This window comes from Lineus longissimus, chromosome 11 (genome assembly GCF_910592395.1).
Source record: "Lineus longissimus chromosome 11, tnLinLong1.2, whole genome shotgun sequence".
In the NCBI taxonomy this organism is placed as follows: Eukaryota; Metazoa; Nemertea; class Pilidiophora; order Heteronemertea; family Lineidae; genus Lineus; species Lineus longissimus.
This window is the reverse complement of record NC_088318.1, coordinates 11777027-11796631: the sequence shown is the minus strand read 5'-3', so window position 1 is coordinate 11796631 and position 19605 is coordinate 11777027. Positions and strand designations below refer to the sequence as shown.

At 42.5% G+C, this 19605-nt stretch overlaps 2 protein-coding genes across 2 annotated transcripts; one reads left to right on the top strand and one right to left on the bottom strand.

The window, feature by feature from the left end:
* The first annotated feature begins 346 nt into the window (after positions 1-346).
* On the top strand, positions 347-10920 carry LOC135496251 (integrator complex subunit 8-like). Its single transcript, XM_064785478.1, has 21 exons — positions 347-517; positions 971-1081; positions 1449-1557; positions 1815-2039; positions 2204-2261; positions 2484-2657; positions 2844-2936; positions 3314-3460; positions 3674-3768; positions 4039-4171; positions 4590-4654; positions 4851-5014; positions 5447-5580; positions 5965-6084; positions 6494-6896; positions 8208-8338; positions 8587-8830; positions 9113-9267; positions 9511-9649; positions 10195-10238; positions 10343-10920. Exons 1-21 carry the CDS (start codon positions 397-399, stop codon positions 10457-10459), a joined length of 2982 nt encoding a protein of 993 aa, XP_064641548.1. The 5' UTR covers positions 347-396; the 3' UTR covers positions 10460-10920.
* Positions 10921-11123: 203 nt separating this feature from the next.
* LOC135495784 (carboxypeptidase B-like) lies at positions 11124-18941 on the bottom strand. Its single transcript, XM_064784704.1, has 11 exons — positions 18835-18941; positions 16391-16472; positions 15981-16123; positions 15687-15825; positions 15088-15186; positions 14662-14781; positions 14354-14464; positions 13885-13975; positions 13159-13388; positions 12500-12584; positions 11124-12051 (listed from the first exon to the last, which is right to left on the bottom strand). The coding sequence occupies exons 1-11, from the start codon at positions 18915-18917 to the stop codon at positions 11783-11785; spliced, it is 1452 nt and encodes a 483-aa protein (XP_064640774.1). The 5' UTR covers positions 18918-18941; the 3' UTR covers positions 11124-11782.
* Positions 18942-19605: the final 664 nt, after the last annotated feature.

Below are 19605 nucleotides of genomic sequence, written 5' to 3'. Positions count from 1 at the left end.
ACCCATTATAAAATACCAAAATCACTGTTCCTAGTATAAAGGGCATCCTGTTAAGAGAAGAATCTGCCAAGAGAGGTTGCTGTAGTTGATTCAGTGAGGGCAAGATTGAGGAGAGGACTGCGACAAAGACGAGGCTGTCTCTGGTAGCTAGGTCCCTGAACTTTCAGCCAGCTATTGAAAACCCTAAATGACTTTTAACCCAACCTTACTTAGTGAAGTGACTTGAAAATTAGGTGCCATGACCCTCCCCTCCCCCAACATGTGAGATGAGAGTATCAGCACATATTCTGTGCAGTTCAGCTTTAATTATTTCTACTACCCTCCAGTGGCGCCATCTATAAAAGTTTACTTGAACTCGAGAGATGAGTTTTTCATTTCATCTATATTTTAGAGATTATGTCGGAATTTGATTTCAAAGTAGCACGGGGTAGGCCTAGTACCCCGACTAAGGTGTCATGGTTCGAATTCCTACTGGATCCAGAGCTCCTACAGAAGCATCTATCGCAGGATAATGCAGGTAGTTGGATACAATGTTTACACACATATTATGTGTACATTTGTACTGTAGTGAAGAAGGTTGTTAGTGTTGATGAAAGTTTTTGTCCCGTGGAGAAATTGCTTTTTCCAATTGGTGTGATGTTTTTTGATAGGGGGGCCAATGCATGCTGACCATGGCCTGGTAGATATGATAATATATGACTTGCAGCTTACAGTACTGTCAGTCACTGATGACCGATCGTCCTGATCCGGACATCCTGCCGTGCCGTGTATGTCTGATGACACGATACCCTAGCCCTGCCCCTAGGCAGATGGCCCGGGTAACCAATCTCGATTGGGTATCAGGGATCCCTGCAGATGGCGCAGTGATATTTGTACTGTTTCCTGCCCGTATGAATATCTAATGACAAGACAATGGCAACTGCTGATATAAATGACGTCTCAATCAACTTATTCCTCCTGTTTATTTCAGACCCGTCGGCGACAACCCTCATCTGCCAGTTCCTCCACCATGCCGAGTTCTCAGCCACTCAAGCCAGTCGTCCCCCTGTCGCTCCGGAACCCATGCAAGAGGATGGACAAGGTATGTATTGGAACTGCTGTGGTCTAGTGGCTCAGTCTCTCAGCTCAGGCAGACAAGAGGCCCCTGGTTCGAATCCCACAGCTCTCCTCGTGGCAGTAGGTAACCAAAGGATGTTGCCATCTATCAGTTTTACTATAGGCCTGCTCAAAAACTGAATAAGCCTGTTGTCATGGTTGTGATGAAAACTGATGACAGCTCAAAATCATCCTTATGATCACTCGCACTTTGTTGCAAACAGGGAGATTCGGTCATGTTTGAAAATGTTCATCCCTGATCAGTCTTCTTGAAGACAAAGTCGCAACTAAAATCCAGGATAAGACCAATGTGTAATAGATTAGATTATTTATCCATTTGTTTTTGTTTTCAGAACCACTACTGCCTGTCAGGGTTGAGAACAAGAAGGTCCAGGCCCTGAAATTACTTGCTCTCAAGTCCGCGGCATTCTTGAACTGGAATTTGAACAGTCTTGACAAAAAGTATGTGCATGCAGTGTCAGCTGGGCTGTAACCCAACTATTTTGACATATTGTCAAGGAACGAACCCAGTCACCGAAGCTGGATTTGTGGTGTTCACAGGGCCACTGTCCTCAGAGCTTGAATTCATCTTCTGAATGTAATCAAGGGATCTGGGATGAGACGTTCTATAAGGGGGATTTATTGATAAATGTTTTGCTCTGAGCACTGTCCCATCCCTTGGTGACTTGTGTCTGATCAATTTTGCTTCATATTTTCAGTCTTCCTGCTGTGATAGTATTCAACATCCTCGTTGAGATGGTCCGTCTCACCCAGAGTGGCGACACGGTCATAGAACCCAACGCCTTCCGTGGATACTCAGTTGACGACATCTCCGCCCTTCCTGATCACATCTTATTTGCCATACAACTCTACCACCGGTGGTGCATCAGGGCAGTGATTAAAGACAGCTATCCTACCAAGCCTTCTCGCATTAATATCACTGTGTGAGTATTTTCACCAAATCACTTCTTCAGTATTTGTCCTTGAATAAGTTTATTGTGCCAACTAGTGGTATTCACGGAGTGATGTGTTTTTTGGCGGTAGAGCAATAAAGTGTTGTCCCAAATTTTAAGTTCATGTTGTTCACATATCTCAACTACTCTTCCAGTCCCGGTCTGACGGATATAATAGTACCACAAGCAGCTAATGATGCCACAGTAAAGATTGTAAGTATCATTTGGTCTCTCCAAAGCCTGGGGTTAAGGATTGGCATGTCTCTGTTTTAAAATCAAGACCTAGCGGGTGGAACTAAAATGCAGACCAAAACCTGAGATCCTTTAGCCGAAATTTTGGGGTGTGATTGGGACACCGATAAACTGGACACATGGTCATACGGTGCATCAATGGAGACAAAGTTTGACAATATACAATTTAACATTTTCTTCCAGGCTCGCGACCAAGCAGAAGACTCCGCCGAAGTGCTTGAGAAGTGTCTGCTGGTGAAGCGCGATGTGATGATGCCCTCTATGGCTAGCATCGGCAGTCTGACCGAGGAATCGGAGGTATTGGAGAATCATTGGGACCAGGGAGTGAGGATCGCCAGCAAAGAATACTTAGCACAGGTCTGTTGATACTGTAAACCCTTTATTTTTGCAAGTGTAATATTTTTGTGAGTTTCACCTGGGTGTCTAAACATGAGCATTGATTGCATTGAAATTACTGGTCTACGGTTACACCATATGGTAATCTGATCTCCACGCCCTATTTGTCCCTTTAAGATAGGTTGTGAACGTCTCTTCTATTTACAGCTATCATACGAATTGGCCTGCTGGTATTTCTACCGAGAAAATTATGAGAGAGCAAGTGAGCTGTTCAACATGTCGAATCAGTTGTCCACAGAGGTAAGTGAATCATGGTACTCTCTTGAAATATGTGGTGGGACTTTTTGATTTACAAAATTCTCAAGTTTCTTTCATTCATAAGTGAAGAAAGTTACAGATATAATGTAAGGTTTTGATTTTGATTTTGTAGATGTACTTTGAAACCCACTTAGTGTTACATATACAGTGGAACCTCCCCAAGCAGACACCTCTCTTAGCAGGACACCCTCTCTGTTAGGGACAGTGATTTTGGTTCCAAATGGATTGTTTCTATACAGTTTGTCCTCTGTAATCAGGACACCTCCCTAATGAGGACAGCATTGGTCAGTCCCAATGGTGTCCTTAATAGAGAGGTTCTACTATTTATCATGAATCTGATTTTGTTGCTGATTTTGCAGGTGCTTACTTCTACCTATGTCATGATAGACCAGAAGAGATTGAGGGGTTACCTGCATGCTTGCAGCAGTCTCAAGGGCGTCTCCGAGGAAAGACAGCTGGTATCACTACTGGAAAAGGCCGAGGCATCCAAAAATGATAACTTTAAGGTTCGTAGCTTTTGATGCGGAAAATGAGTATCATCAGTTATCATTTTAAGCAGACTCCCTCAAGGACACTGCACTTTGTCCCAAATTGGTTTGTTTCAATTGAATTTGTCCTCTGTTATCAGGACACCTTTGAATTAAGGACAGTTGTCGGGGTGTCCTTAGGTATATAGGTTCTACCGTGATATATATCTGAGTTGGATAACTTTTTTCCAGAATTTGGTGGAAATCTTAGTCGATGATAACTCAAAGCGAGAACTGACAATCTCTTATAGGAACAGCTTGTTAGACGATGTACAAAAACTAGCAAGGTGGGTGTGCTTAAGTCCTTAAATTCAGATTGTTCTAATTCAGCCGTTTTTATCACACAAACGTCTTTCATATAATATAAGTTTACATCTCTGTCAATGAATTAGTACTCCTCTCAAAGCTGGTAAAATATTTTAAAATGTTATCATTGAAACCTTGAGAAAAAGCTGTAAAATGTGAAATGTTCTCAAAGCTGAAAGTCCAGTTAACCTTGTTTGAATTTGACAACAAAGTCTGGCTGATCTTTATGGTCCTTTATCTTTCTACTCCAGATCTGATGAGTTATATTTCCAAGTTTATACATCCAACATGATTCGTAGTGTCCTCGAAGGGAGAGCCATTCTGACGAGGTACACCTCTGAAATGTTGGACCGACAACCTGAGCAAGTTCGGTTTATCATCAAGGTAGGCAGACAGGGACAGCATAAACTTAAACGTCTGGTTTATTGTTTGCCGTGGAAGAATATGTTCCTACTCTTTCTGATTATCACCACAAATCAGTCGGGCAAGGATCCCGCACTGTGAGTTGTCGATAAATTGAGCAGTTTTGTAAGTCACACCAGTAACTATTGCCTATTATGGGATCCTGACTGCATCCTCGCCATCCAACCTGTCTTATTCGTGTAAGCTACTTAACACTTTAGATATTTTTGCCATGAAGTAAAGTATGGTTTTGGTTCAACAGTTTCAACGACACTTGTGTGAGTTTGATTATCCAATAGTCACAAGCAGTCAGGTAATTTTGACAGGCCAACAACTGAAATTATAAGATACTTTAGTATTCAGGAACTGTTGATAAGTGTTTGTTTGTTTTTGCTTTCAGGTAGCAGAAGAGGCCATCAAGTCATGCTCTTACAGCCAAAGATTGAACATCAAGTGTTTTCTCAGGTAAAAACTTTACTTTTTTTACCAATTTTCCATTATATCCTTACCCAAAAGAAATAACTTTTATAGGCACTGTATTCCAAAAATTAGAGGCTTACATTACAGTATGTGGAAATCATACTGTTACCGTAAAAAAATCATAAAAATTCTATTCTTTCATTTTCAATTGGTAATCCTGATACCACCTTATCTGATTCAGGTACCTATGTGAGGCACTTCCTCCAGAGAAGGGGTTTATCAATGCCATGATTGCAAGCCCACTCCAGTCATACTTCAGTGCTGAAGAGTTAGATGATATCAATGATATTCTTGACGAGTACACTGCCATGAGGGAGGTCACTTTTGATTCAGAGTTCTCAATGTGTGAGTACAAATACAATACCATAAAGTGGGGTGAAGGTGGCCCTGGGGGTAAAATTGCCCCACTTCCCAAAATCTTATTTTGGCCAGACCGTGACTACTGAGTTATCTCTCAACTGATTTGTAGAGTGATTAATTCAGTTGAAATAAAAGATTTGACAGAGAGCTGTTTTCAGTAATGTAAGGTGTACAATTATAACGTCTGTGTGCATTAAAGTGTACTACCAGCTCTTTTGTACACTGTTGGGGCTATAATTGTATGAGGCTATAATTGTACCACTTTACCTTACCAAAAACAGATCTGATTTCTTTCTTTTTTTGATGGCAACGCTTGTTGTGGTGCAACTATGAATCAATATTGTAATTGCCCCTTGCTTATTTCAATCTATCAAAAAGAAAAATAATCCCTTATATGATTCGTGTTATCTTTTCTAGGCAATGACGAAATGCCTGAAAATGAATTGGAGCGTCAGCTACTCCTGGTCTATGATCCTCCTGCTATACGAGACCTCGTCTGCAAAATATCGAGATCCGTCAGCCCACAGCAAATCACCAATCTTTGTACAAGGGTAAGGCTATGGCAATCATCATTTGATTTTGACTAGTTCTGTTTCCCACAAGGATTGGTCACCGAGTAAATAATCATATTGTTTGTGGTTAATTTTTATAGGGGCGTTTAATATTAGTTCACTTTGGATATGATTTTGACTTGTGAGAGTAAAAACTGTGAAAAAAATGTGCAAAATTATTTTTTTATTGGAAAAACTGAACGAAATTTTGTGATTCACCAAATGAAAAATCTTGAATCTTCCGCCTCACACCAGCTTTAGGCTTTCACTTAGATAATAACGAAGCACTTAAATAAGTGAACATTTTACTGAGAAATGAAGCACTTAGATAAGTGAACGTTTTACTGAGAAATGAAGAAATGATTACCAGCGGTTCTCTTTCAGTGGCGAGTCTCGAGAGAAATTAACCAGGGTCTGATGAATCTTCCCCCAGCAAGTAAAAAAGAGGACCCAGCCATCGTCTACATCATGGTGGCCAAGGCTAAGCACTGTCTCGATATCAAGGTAATTCTCTCTTTCAGGAACACATGCATTATGGTAGATCTTTAGGGTAAATTCCAATCTGATTGAAGATTTGTTCCCATTACATTCATTTGGCTGAATTTTAAAAACCCAAATTAAAACCTAACATGTTTGATCGACACCAGGACACAATTGGGCCGGACAAATGCTGTGCTTGAATAATAGGTAGGTGTCCTGATTACTGAGGTAAAACGTGTGGTGTTCTGATTACAGACGTAAAATGTAGTGGTGTTGTGATCCCAGAGATGGAAATGACCAAATTGGGGCCAAATTCAGTGTCCTTGATAGAGACGATGCACATGTACTGCTGACTGAGTTGTCTGCTAAAGGGCAGTTTCACGGTGTACTCTTCTTGCTCAAATTTATGAATTTCTCTTGTCTTTTGTTCCAGCTGTATGATCGAGCTCGTTTACTTCTTGGAGCAGCAGACGTACAAATCAAAGACTTGTCTTACAAACTTTCCAAACTGATACGATACGAAATATTACACGTCGATCTTTTACAATTCCTTGATCTCCGAACATACGCCGAAGGATCATCACATTCAGACGTGTTAAAACGGTGTAAAACATGCATAACAAGTTTACGCCTCGACTCCGATATTCATCCTGGGAACGAGGTTATCGGCCATTCGGCAGCGTTTCTTTTGACGATACAGGATTGGGAATATCTGCGGAACCTTGCCAACACCAGAAATGGCTACCTTGAGTTCAGTTGCCTTCTTGCCGACACGTGCAAGGAATTGCCCAACATAAAGAATGCACGTCAACCTGGGAAGACCCTCTGGGAAGCAGGTTAGTAATCTGTGTCTGCTTCTGATGATCGCAAACAAGCGATTTTTGTCACTGCGACAGCATCAGATGACACTGTCACACATGGTTGACCTTCGTTTTATTCCCCTGCCACAAACATCCTCTATTTATCGATATTACAATAAGTTCCTGTGTTTAGCTCACCTCTTAGCAGAGGTGAGCTTATCCCATACCGTGGCGTCCGTTGTCCGTCGTCGTCGTCGTCGTCGTCGTCGTCGTCGTCGTCGTCGTCGTCCGTCGTCGTCCGTCGTCCGTTAGCAGGGCACGTTTCGTAACTGTTAGAGCTATTGAGTTGAAACTTGGTACACATGTACCCTTATGTAATGACACCTTGGAGACCAAGTTTCGGTCCGATTCGTTTCATTGTTTGGCCACCAGGGGGCCAAACGTTTAAAGTGAAAATATGCAATATCTCCCTTAATAGTAGTCGGGAAATTTTGAAAAAAATATGGTAGGTACTTCTAGCAAAGGTGCATCATATATCCTCCGGGTTTTTGATTTGACCTCCTTTTCAAGGTCACAGAGGTCAAATGGTGTAAATTGGCCGTTAGGATGTAACGATGGCACGTTTCTAAACTGCAATGACTATTGATACCAAATTTGGTACACATTTACCCCTTAGTCAGGTGATCTCAGGGACCGAAGTTTGGTCCAATATGATTCACCACTTGACCACCAGGGGGCAAAATCCAAAAACCTTAAAAATGTGATTATTCCTTAACTTCTTGCCCGATTGCCACCAATTTGATATCATGGGTACATCTAACCACCATACAGTATATGTCACACAGGTTTTTAATTTGACCTTCTTGTCAAGGTCACAGAGGTCAAATGGCGTAAATTGGCCGTCCGGCCGTAACTATGGCACGTTTCTTAACTGCAATGACTATTGATCACAAATTAAGTACACATGTACCCCTTGGTCAGGTGATCTCAGGTACCGAAGTTTGGTGCGATCTGATTTGCCGTTTGGCCTCCAGGGAGGGGGCCAAATCCTAAATTCTTCAAAATGCCATTATTCCTAGTAATGACTTGCCCGATTGGCACCAATTTTATATCATAGGTACATCTAATTCTAACAACCATTCAATGTGTCACCCGGGTCTTCTTTGATTTGACCTACTTTTCAAGGTCACAGAGGTCGAATGTACTGTAAATTGGCCATTTTGGGGAAATTGTAATTGCTTGGACCTACATCAAACCTAACACTACATGACATAATACCATGCTCTTTATCCATCTTTCCTCCACATGAGGTGAGCACAATGGCCCTGGCCATTTCATTTTTTTCAGTGATCCAGATCTTCACAGCGAGTTCTCAACAGAAGAGGAATGCCGGTGGCAACAGTAACGTGTTCCAGCGTGATGGTGGGGCGGGGCTCCTCTCGCGGGCCGATCTGGTCACGTTCATCCAAAATATCAAGGTAAATGCAACAAAGCAGTTCCCAGGTTGGATTTGTTGATAATACTGTGTCAAAGGCACTGCTGCAAAATTCTGATTAAATACATGTTTCCCAGGCCGACAGCTGCCATGTTTTATCGCCATGAAAATTTGACCAGGGCATCTAATTTTGACATGGTTTCTCCCCTCTGTGATATGGAATGAGTCTCCCACCTCTGTATTTTCATACGAATCAGTTTTCTCAAAACAAATGCTGTAATTTCCTTTCAGGAACCATTTGCGTTATCAACATTGATATCCCTCCTTGCCAAGCTCTACACAATCCTAAAGGACAACATCACCAGTGAGATCTCCAACGAATACCTTGGTCTCTGGCCCACCGTCCTCCTTGCCAGCTCGACAGATATCAATGTTCAAGCAGTCTGTGACGCTCTGGCGATCGTGCTCAAACATTCCTTGTATACTTTCCCGCAGAATCATGCGTGGTTGAGGACACAGGCTGACATCTGCTTCGGTAAGACGAGGCTGGGGAATGGGGGGGGGGGTCTCTGTCCTAACTTCCTGGTCAAAGGCCAAATCAAAGTGTCCCGGAAAAGTCCATTCCCCTTGGAAACTACATTCAGCCCAAAGTCTCGTTTGGAAAATACAGGGGGTTTCACAAAACTTGGGCCAGAGAAACAGCATATAATGATTTAGTTCTCAACCTGGCACAGGCCAATAAAATTGTGCCGTCATAAGCTAGAAGCTGTCGGAATTTGTTTTGGCTAAATGTGAAATAATCTTTTATCGTTTTCAGCTAACGCACAGTATGGACCAGCTCTAAAGTTCTACTTAGAGGCCGGAGTAGTCTCTTCAGACTTCTTCACAACAGTGGTGCCTATGATTGTCTATGATGACCAAGTCTACAAGAAAATGATGCGATGTTGCTCAAGTCTACAATGTTTCACTCAGGTAAGTCTTCTTGAGGAAAATCTGGAAATAGTCACGAGGCTGTGTAGTGAAGTAAATAAGTCAAGTCGGTTATTGGTTAGATGCTATTTCTACTTAACAAGTAGGCCATAGGAATGCCAGTAGGCCTTGAATCTTCGACCTTCCATACACGAGGCGGACGCCTTTACCACAAGGCTGACGGGTTGGTATTTTAAAGGGTAGAGGTGTACTTTTTGTGACAAACTTCATTTGTTTCTCTTGTAGGTTGCCATTCTGAGCCAGTTCCTTGATGAAGTTGATTACACGACCGCTTTCAAGGCCCTACAGGAGAAAATCAGCTATGATGCAATGGATACCTACTACGACTGCATTTGGGATGGAACGATCTTAGAATTCCTCATATGTATCCTTTAAATTATCAGAAAAATCGTGTTTTAACTTTCTTTTCTCAATTTTTTGGAAAGATTGAGATTAAGTCGACCAGATTTTGCATGAATATTTCGAGTGCTTTTCCAGTGCTTTACCAACCCATGAAAAAAAACCTCATGCCTTTTTTGAATTTTGAGAAGGTTCTGATGAGAAAAAGAGAAATCCAATTGTCCTTGGGATATGAGCAGTTTCTATCTTGGAGTTCTGATGTCGCTCGTTAATATTTGAGACTGTGATGGTGGCCCCACAGACCTCTGCTGATCCAAAGCATGCATTGATTGACTATGACGTTACAGCTCACAGTATCGAAATGTCAGGGTTCCTGGACTTTCTGCAGGATTGTTGACAGAGGTTTCTGCCAATGAAAAGACAAATAGCAACCGCAACGCCCCTGTGGCAGAGGTTGAGATACGAGATGGTTTATGGTGCTCCGTCAGCATGTCAGGTTATCAGTGCTATTTAGCACAGACATCTAGCTTTTCATAGAAAACTTTTAACATTTCTTGACTATCTTATCAGATTTGCATAATAAGAAAGGAGAAGTGGACAAAAGGCAGAAAGCTGTAAGTATCTGATAGTTTAAAATTTATAACACTAACAACAACAGTTAGCCTAGACAAAAATACCATTATTCCATTCTATAACTTCTACTTACTGTGTTTTTTAGGTACGCTGCCTAGGTCAGCTCGAGTTGAACAGCAATAACATTGAGAGCGTGCAACATGAGGCCAGTATGATCAGGAAACAGAGGTTCTTGAGGGCAATGGCGAAACAGTATTTATGATGTGGAACTGATTGGTGCGTGAATAGACGAAGTTAGTGTTTTGGCATGTTTTGGGATGAAGGACTGTTTGGGATCTTATTCCGTTCGTACAGAACATAATCGTACATAATCTACAGAATGTTTCTGGCTGAAATGTCAGTGTCGCTTCAAGGAGATAATGATGTACTATAAAAGCACATTGGTTATTAGTGACTAAAGGGTTTATTACCAGAATTGTTAAAAGAAAAGCTTGTCGCCTTTGAAATGATTCTGTATTTGTTTGTGGTATTTGTCTTTCAAACTCAATGAAATACAAATGATTTTTGATATTTTATGAAAATCTCAAGTTTTGTGGAGAAGTTTGTTGTGCTAGATAAGACAGTTTTCTAAGTGTAACTAAGTGTAACGTTGTGCAGGTCTATGAAGAAAGGTTTCGTTGCAAGATGCCATTTTCTAATAAAAGTTGCTATATTTGTACTTAATTGTGTATTTTAGTGTTGACTGGTCTCTCAGGTACAAATGGAATTGAAACAACTCTCATGTATCTGCCTGTGCTGTAGCTCTCTTGGATATCTTGAGTAGTTCTCAGCAATTTAGAGACGCATCTTTTTTTTTTATTTTAGGGGGCTTTTTTGTGGTCACATACAACTGCAATAAAGAAGACTTTTCTGGAGAATAACCTCATTTTATTGAACCATAATATTTGAAAAAACCTATACAGATATCATATCACAAACAAGTGGGAAGGCAACGAAATGGTAAAGAAATCATTTCACCAGAAGACATCAGTGCTGGTGTTCTGCTTCAAATGGCTTGTCCTTGGTTATGTATTGTCTGCTGATGCTATAAAGTGGGTAATTAAGATACTTCAAGCTTTTAAGTTTCAGTTCAAAGATAAGAATTTGTGTTATGTCGATATAAGACAGTAGCATGACTCGTCAAATAAATTAAAATGTTTTGTTCGGAGGGGTCCAAGACTCATTCCAAAATGTTTGAATTTCAACTTTTTGTCTTCGAAAAAAACTTTGTCACTAGAACAAGCCACATGGTTGGGGCCTGGGATATTTCTCAATGTCTAACGGTGAGCTCGAAAGTTCCCAGTACAGTGGAACCCCGGTTGGCGACCACCTCATTAACATGACCACACTACCAATCAAAATTCTCCAGTCCCAAATGGTTTTCTCTTTGATATCAAAACTCAATTCAAAATTAATGGTTTGTGCAACCAAGATACTGTTCGTCTGTGGCAGCTTATCATCTTTTCACACAGGACCTGTTGTTGTCGCTCATACTTTCAACGTGGTTGGCCTTGACGACCATCACTCATTGAACCAGGTCCCCATCCTAATGTTCATCATCTAGAGCCATGTCAAGGACCGTCTCGATGAACAGTGCAAGTTTCTCCTCAACCGGTTCATTCTCCAAAGAGGATTTCCTGACATAATAACTGACGGCTGCTTTGATTCCGTTAAACGTTTCCTCAGCCGTCTCCATAATGTGGGATTCTGGTAGGAGGAAACCGTACTCGCCAGTATCTCTGAGTTCCAGGATATAGGAGTATTTGATCTTTGCGACACCCTTTGCCCAATCCAGGGAATTGCCACCCGCAGCATCTGAAGTGTGGATGAAATAATCGGTCAAAAATGTTCAACGTACATGAACTGGAACTTAAAACAAGTTCCCTAACGCTTTTAGCGTCAACAGAGGTCGATCTACATCCTTTTTCTAGTTTATAGTTCCCTGAAGGCTTCTACATTAAAACAACACAAACACCATTTTACTGACTCAATTTCATATACAGTGGAATCTCTCTATTCAGGACACCTTCGAGACTGACAAGTATTGTCCTTACTGGAGAGGTGTGCTGATAAGAGAAGTCAAATTGAATGGAAACAGCAAGTTCAGGACCAAAACTAGTGTCCTTACGGGAGAGAGTATCCTTATTAGAGAGGTGTCTACTTGGGGAGGTTCCTTTTAACTTAATCTGACCTACCTGGCTCCCGCCTTTAGATTCTGCCTTTAACAGATAGTTGGGACATTGCCCACACACTTTTCACTTACATAAAATACTTGCAGGGGATCCCATGGTGTAACTTGTGCCATGTGTCCTATTGAGAGCATCCACACCAACCTGAGCTACCTCGGTCTGGAAGAGACGAGGTACAGTGTATATCATTTTGGAATGTTGCCTCAGGGAATGTAAAAATGCAGAAGTATGCAAAGCCAAAAGACAAAATGGTTTCGTACCCAAGACACTTGGCTTGGTGTGTTTTACTGCCGGGAAAATAATGACTGGATGGCACCCTGGCCTTCCCCATCGAATGATTCTAGTGTCCTCCTCAAGGTTTGGTCCGAGATGACTCCCATGAGCTGCTGTGAACAATCCTTTGGCACGAAATTGATATGTGTTTAACTGCTCTTGGTTAGTAATAGGTGAAGCCTCTTTTGGGGAAAAAAAGACAGTATCCTAGGAAAATTCTTTAAGGACACACTTGCATGACCATATCCCAACCCAGGTCTCAACAACGTCACACTGTACGAAACAACTGGCATGCATTGGCAGATGAGATGCTCTTGCATCTCTAATTACTCTTTGGCACCAGAGCAGCAGTCTCTCAAGCAAGATGAATCCTTGGTCTAATCATATGTCAAGATGAGCCAGAACTGCTTCAATCGTTTGTGATGCCCACAAGCCATGTTGGCGCAGAAGAGATACTCACTAGGTCATTGATATCAGCTGGCCGCTTGCTCTTCGTATAACCCCATGGCAGCAGCCATATTTGAGAGAAGGAATGGAGCGAGAAATAAAAGACGAATTTGTCATTCTCTTGTTGAGCCTTGAGGAACTGTGACATGGCTATGCTCTCTTTCTCGGAGAAGGGTGCGTCCCCAGCGAAGGTTCCTCGGCAGGGGTCGCTGCTTGCGCACAGATAAAACATGGGCTTGCAGTCTGCAATGAAGAGCACCTGTTATGGTTACAGGGGTGTAGTCTCATGGTAGAGAACTGATGATTGGTGTGGGTCTTGGTCTGGCTTAGGGGTTAAGCCACTGCTGCCACACAGGGAGAACATGGGCTGGCTGTCAGAAATAAAGAACCCTGGTATAGTTTTATGGGTCAAAAACTGATGATGGGTGTGACTACTAGTCTACATTGTTTCAAGGGTCACAAGCTGAGTGAGCCTTTAGCAAGTACAGTAGAACCTCCCTTAGCGGACACCTCTCTATTAAGGGCACCCTCTCTATTAAGGACACTAGTTTTGGTCCCAAATTGGGTGTTTCCATTCAATTTGACCTCTCTAACCAGGAAACCTCTCTATTGAGGACAGCACTTGTCAGTCCGAAGGGTGTCCTTAATGCCATGTCAAAGGACGAAAAAGTGCTGGTCTGTCCCCCCCTCCACACACACAAAATGTTATATGCCCTGAAGAATGTGGCAATATTCTCACCCATCCAGTGATGTCCAAAGTTCCTATTGAGGTCCACTCCCCGGCAAAATGAGTGTCCACTGATGCTGCGACTTTTCCTCCATAAACGTTCCTGAAGTAAAACCATAAAGAAATAATAAGCGTAAAGGGTTAACTTTTGACGAAATTGGAACTGGAAGACGGAGTTACCTTTCTTGCCACCAGATGGCTTTCTCATCACTCTTGCTTTGTGTGTTGTTGGTCATTACAAAGATAAATTATCAAGTGGTGTTTTGGGAAAGACAAGACATTGCACCCCAGTGTATTTAGCCCAAATGTTATCTTGTCATTGAGAAAGGTTTCATGACGTAGTCACAATTTCCTTGTAGATACGAATCGATCATTGAGAACTTGTCCCGGCATTCTGGTTGTGACTTTGTCCTCAAAAGATCAAACTTGGAAATATGGAAAATATGATTAAGACACCAATTAATGGACTTGGATTACCTACCGTTGTCATGGAGTATTCATATCCATCAGGGTTGGACACCGGCATAAAGTACCAATCGAAGTAGTCCAATAGATCAGTGATCTCTCGGATCTTGCCGTAACCTTGCACCATCTAGGGTAAAAAAGAAAATCGGTACAGTGTTCATGTTTTAAGCTGCATGGGCACACACGGAGACGAATTTCGGCAAGATCATGCTGGGGTGATCCATTAAAGATATAGGGCAACCCGCTGTCTTTGAGCAGAGATGCCACCAAACCCAGTTGTCCCTGGTTGCGCATCATCGCAAGAACCTGTACTGGTACACTCACGTTGAATATGATGTAATTCATTGTAGCGGGACTTATCCATTCTCTGGCGTGAATCCCTCCATCTAACCAGATACCAGGCCGCGGTTTCTCGCTGGGATCTGATGATCTCGTTCCATTGAGCTAAACGAAAAGACGAGAAGCCACGATGGGAAAATGTATATACAGTAGTGGTCAAAACTAGCATACCTTAGTCGTAGACCAAAACATGCAACGACTACGTCCCTGTCTCAAACTGCAAGATGGTGCAGTCTGGTTTTCATCCTAAACTTATCTGCGAGGTCGAATCACTGTGTCCTGAGTGGAGTAAATGGTGTTTCTTCTGATCAATAGGCTATATCAGCAAGTGGTGTTGCTCAGAAAACAACTTGCTTTGATAGTTCTATATCAGGACGCTGGGGACTAGGGCAGCAGAAGGGAGATACTCACCTTGAGAACTTTGAGTGGTCTCCCTTCAAATGATTTGCCGATATCGATGATGGACGCCAGGGGACTGGTGTCGGCAATGTTCTGGATCCAGTTCATTATCTGAAAAGCAAACAACACTTGATCATGGTGATGGATTCAACAACATGTACAGTGGAACCTCCCTTAGCATGCTTAGCGGTCAACTCTTTAATCAGGACACCTCTGCTAAGGACAGAATTGTTCGTCCACAGGATGTACTTAATAGAGAGGTTTGGAGTCGCAGACATTATGAGTAAAATACTACATGTCACATGTTGAAAGAGCCCAAGTGAACGCGGACATGAATGTTGTCATGAATTGAAAAACTAAGACCCCTTTAGAAAATGAGCCACAGACTGTATAGTTTGCACGTGGCAGACGAGGACTACCGGGTGGACTGGCCTCGTCCTGTCACATGAAAAAGAGATGATCAGGATGACGAAATAGACTGCAAAGGAGTCTAAAAAGGCGCGGGTAGAAGGGAAGCGATATGTAATTTTCGTCCTGGAACGAAAAGTTGAGGTATAAGTGGTAAGTGTAAGGTAAGTGGAAAGTTCTTTTAGTGGGTGCCATCCACATACCTCGTCAAAGGTGACGTATCTTCCGACGATGTTGTCCCAGAGGTAGCGTGGCCCATCTTGGTCTTCCGCATTCACTGTCTTGCCCGTCGCGTCTCGTCTGTGGCGGGGTTTCTCAAGGTCCATTTCATCATCTATCAAACTTAAGGAAAGAGAAGTAGAGGTGATAAGAGCAACCCCAAAGAGCAACTCCTGACAACGAAGTAAACAAAGGCCGAATGTCTGTGGTATGCCTGTGGCAGTAAAGTTCATGGCCTTCTGCCGGGTGACAGCCTTCTAAAATTCAAATTTCTATACCTTTGCAAGTTGTGTATAACAATCTTGTATCTTATTCCATCTCCCCTCAACTTGCGCCTAAAGCGCCTCAGGATGGGTTTGGGGACCCTGATGTCGATGGTGGCGTTCGTAGCAGAGTAGACATGGCGGGCCCATTCATCTAGCTGCAAAGAAAAACACAGTTTTATAAGGAAGATGACCACTACAACACCGCGATGTCACCCAATACAGCGGAGCTTTTCTGGCCACCAGGCCTCTAGTTTGTATTGCATGTCGCGTGTTCGTCCGCGTCCGGCTCTTCCTTAAAATCTGCTGATTGTGACCGTCCTGGATGATGCTGAAGTACCATAAAAAGCTCCTCGTATGCTTTTGAACTTATGCATTTCCCCTTTACTGTTATTCACATTAGGAGCATCAGACTGATCACCTACCTCCCAAGGTCCTTCTCCGATTATTTTCTCTACATACTGAAACGCATCCTCACTTTCTAAGAAGACGCGAAAAACCTTGTCCCTGAAACCAAAGTCATGTGTTTTAAACGTAATACCTTGACGTCTATTTCAATAAGGGAGGTGAGCACAATCATGTAAAGAAGTTGTACAAGCGGGAAGGTTTTTGGTGACTCTATAGATTTTCTCTCCGACAATTCCAAAATATAGCGACACCGACTCAAAACAGGCATCGATAAAAGCTGAGACAAACCAAGGACAGTTGGGACTGACGTCTTTAAACCAAGGACAGTAGAAGGGATGACGTCTGTCAGCTAACCAACCATTTCAGTTTATTTCACTCTCCGACATTTCAAGTCCATATTCCAAGATATAGCGACACCGACTAAAACAGGCATCGATTTAAGCTATGACAAACCAAGGACAGTTTAGGACCGGCGTCTCTAATGGTGGCATTCCTGAGTCTTGCGGATTTCAGGCAGGCCGATCACGGCTACCTTCCGTTTTAGTGAAGTATTTACTGCAGTTAAATGTTTTTTCAGTGGTCCTGTTTTGAGAAGTCACGGGCCTACACGAAGCCACTTTGGCATGAAAAACCAACACAGTTCATGCCCCACGTGTCCCTTTAACCACGAGGTTATAAAGCTCCTCAACTTGACCCTCTCTGCCTTTCTTTCAGACAACGCGCGTCAGTATGGGGATAATGAGAGGTTCTGAGAGAATACCTCCGGTAGTTCAAAAAGCTCTTCCTACGTCATCTAAATGTCAATTAGTGTGCAAGAACAACCGCAGTTTATTCTCAGAAACCACAACCTCCGGCGAGTGTTGATATCGTCAAGTATATATACTTTCTATTCCTCTAGAAATAGCATTTTTCAAGTGCGTCAGGCAAAAGTTGGCAATTCCTTATCTAACCAGGTTTAGGCCTACTCGATCAGTGGCAAAGTTGTAACCTTTATCACGTGTTTTTAGCTTATCACCAAGAAAAGATAAAGAATATCCTCGACATCACAGTTTTCAGGCAAATTTGGCCCCTCCTGAGTGCTTATTGCTCCCCCCCCCCCCCCTACCCAAATAGTTAACGGCACGCAGTGACCAAATTCAAATTCAAATTCAATTTATTGCACAACTATCAAAGGATAAGACAGTATGGCAGTACATATATACAAATACAACACATACAAAAATATTTTAAAAAAGAAAGTTACATGTATATGGTAATTAAAATAAGACCACACTATCCAGTCAGCTGCCGTCCTTAGAAAACACGATGTTAATGTTTGCTTCTCGTGTCAATTAGATGTTGATGGTCTGCCAAGGATCATCTTTAGATTCACTGTTTCTCTCCTCTACGTCGTATACAAAATATCGAGAAGCGGAGTGCAAAAGTATTGCAAACCACTGGTTATACGAGGACCAAGGGTTTGAAGAAGTCCAAGTCGGGGCAAGATGGTAAAAAATGTATATGATATATGCCCGCTTGATTTTACGGCCCAGGGGACAAAAATCCCTTCACACGTAATCCACTGAAACGGCATTGTATCTTGGCAACGCTCGTCTTTATGGTCATAGCAACGCAAATTATCGATATCGAACGCTAATTCCCTATCTCACTTCCAATTTGATGCAGAAGATACGTTTCATCTGATAGTAAGGTTTCGCTATACGTAACGACGGACGCGGCAACTATTTCAATTCTTCCACTTGACCCTTCCACGAAGTGTCACATCGCTCCCAGTGGACTCCACATCAATTCAACTTCTCACACGTAATATAATATCTTAGGCTCCCGATGCAGCCCATATTGTCCCTCGGTGTAACAGGACTCAGTGCCCTTCTGGTATGATGAACCTGCACTGCTGTAAAATCCAATGAACACTCCGTACGCAGTGGACCGACCCCGGCCATCCTGTCGCCAGGTATACATAGAAGAGACGATCTGCAGGATGGCGAATTTACTGCCCCGGGAGTCTAGAGTCGCCTCTGCCTTCACTGCATGGTTTGGGTTAACGTTGAAGCGGCACAACCAGTAAAATCTGCAGCTCTTTAGATATATACTGGTTGACTTGGATGAGGTATCAGCACTGATTTCAGAGAAATGTACACAGTAGCTGATGGAAAAACCAAATCCAACAAAAAGTCGAAGCAAAAATATACTAATATAACCGAGCCTCGGACATTTCTGGTTGTAACAATGCGATTGTGATTTACATGTATTTTGGCCACTTTCCATGAAAGAATTGGTAAAACTGTCTTCTTACAAAATTATTCATTTCAAAGAGGACGATATTAGGGCATGAGGTTGGACAGGCCCTGGAGGTATAGTCGGGGCACGAACATGGTAAGGCTATAGACTCCCGGGGCAGGCAGTCTGTGGACCATGTTGGGTGTAGAAGGGGAGAGAGGACAAGAAAATCTAGTCTTACCCGTTGTATTGATGTTTGACGGCGTTCACAAAACAAAAACCTGAAATTGCCACGAATATACACACTGATAACGGAGAAGGCATGTTAAATCGGGAAACTCAAGGGAAGTTCTGATCACTTATCAGTTTGTAAGCCAAGTTTACCGCGATCACTTAGTCTTATCTCCAGGTAAAGCTTTTACAGGAACCTTGGACAGGAGTCAATTCGAGAGTGGTTAAAGGTAACTATACTCGGTAGGAAGTAAAGGGTTTGGCTGTTCCAACCACAATTTAGTTGATCAAATTCTGTGCGCAAATAAACGCGCGGCCGGGCTGTGCGCAACTTATGAACGAAGACAGATCGAGGACACCACGAGGCACAACCAACGAATTAATAAACTATCTATTTTGGTATTTCATGGACATCTTTTCATTCTTGACGAAGGAGTAAATAAAGCCTGATCTCAGGATGAGGCATTGGGGCGTGCATGTGTTTTTGAACTGTCTAGCTAGGTTGTGTCAGGTTGTGCCATTGTCCCAACCGTCAACGGGCGACCAAATCTTTTGTAGGCCTATTTTTCCAAAAAGAAGGTGAGCCCAGCCTCTACATGTTAAACTCCCGGGGCATATGGTTCGAAAGCGGCCATGAACGTCAATACTGACAATAGCTCATTTGAGACCGGTGGAAGAGTCTAAATAAATTTTTGTTAGTTAATGTGTTAGTGTTTTATCCAAGCTGCCTCACCATAAAGGTAGCGGTACGAGTATAACCCCGGTACATTTATAGCCTCAG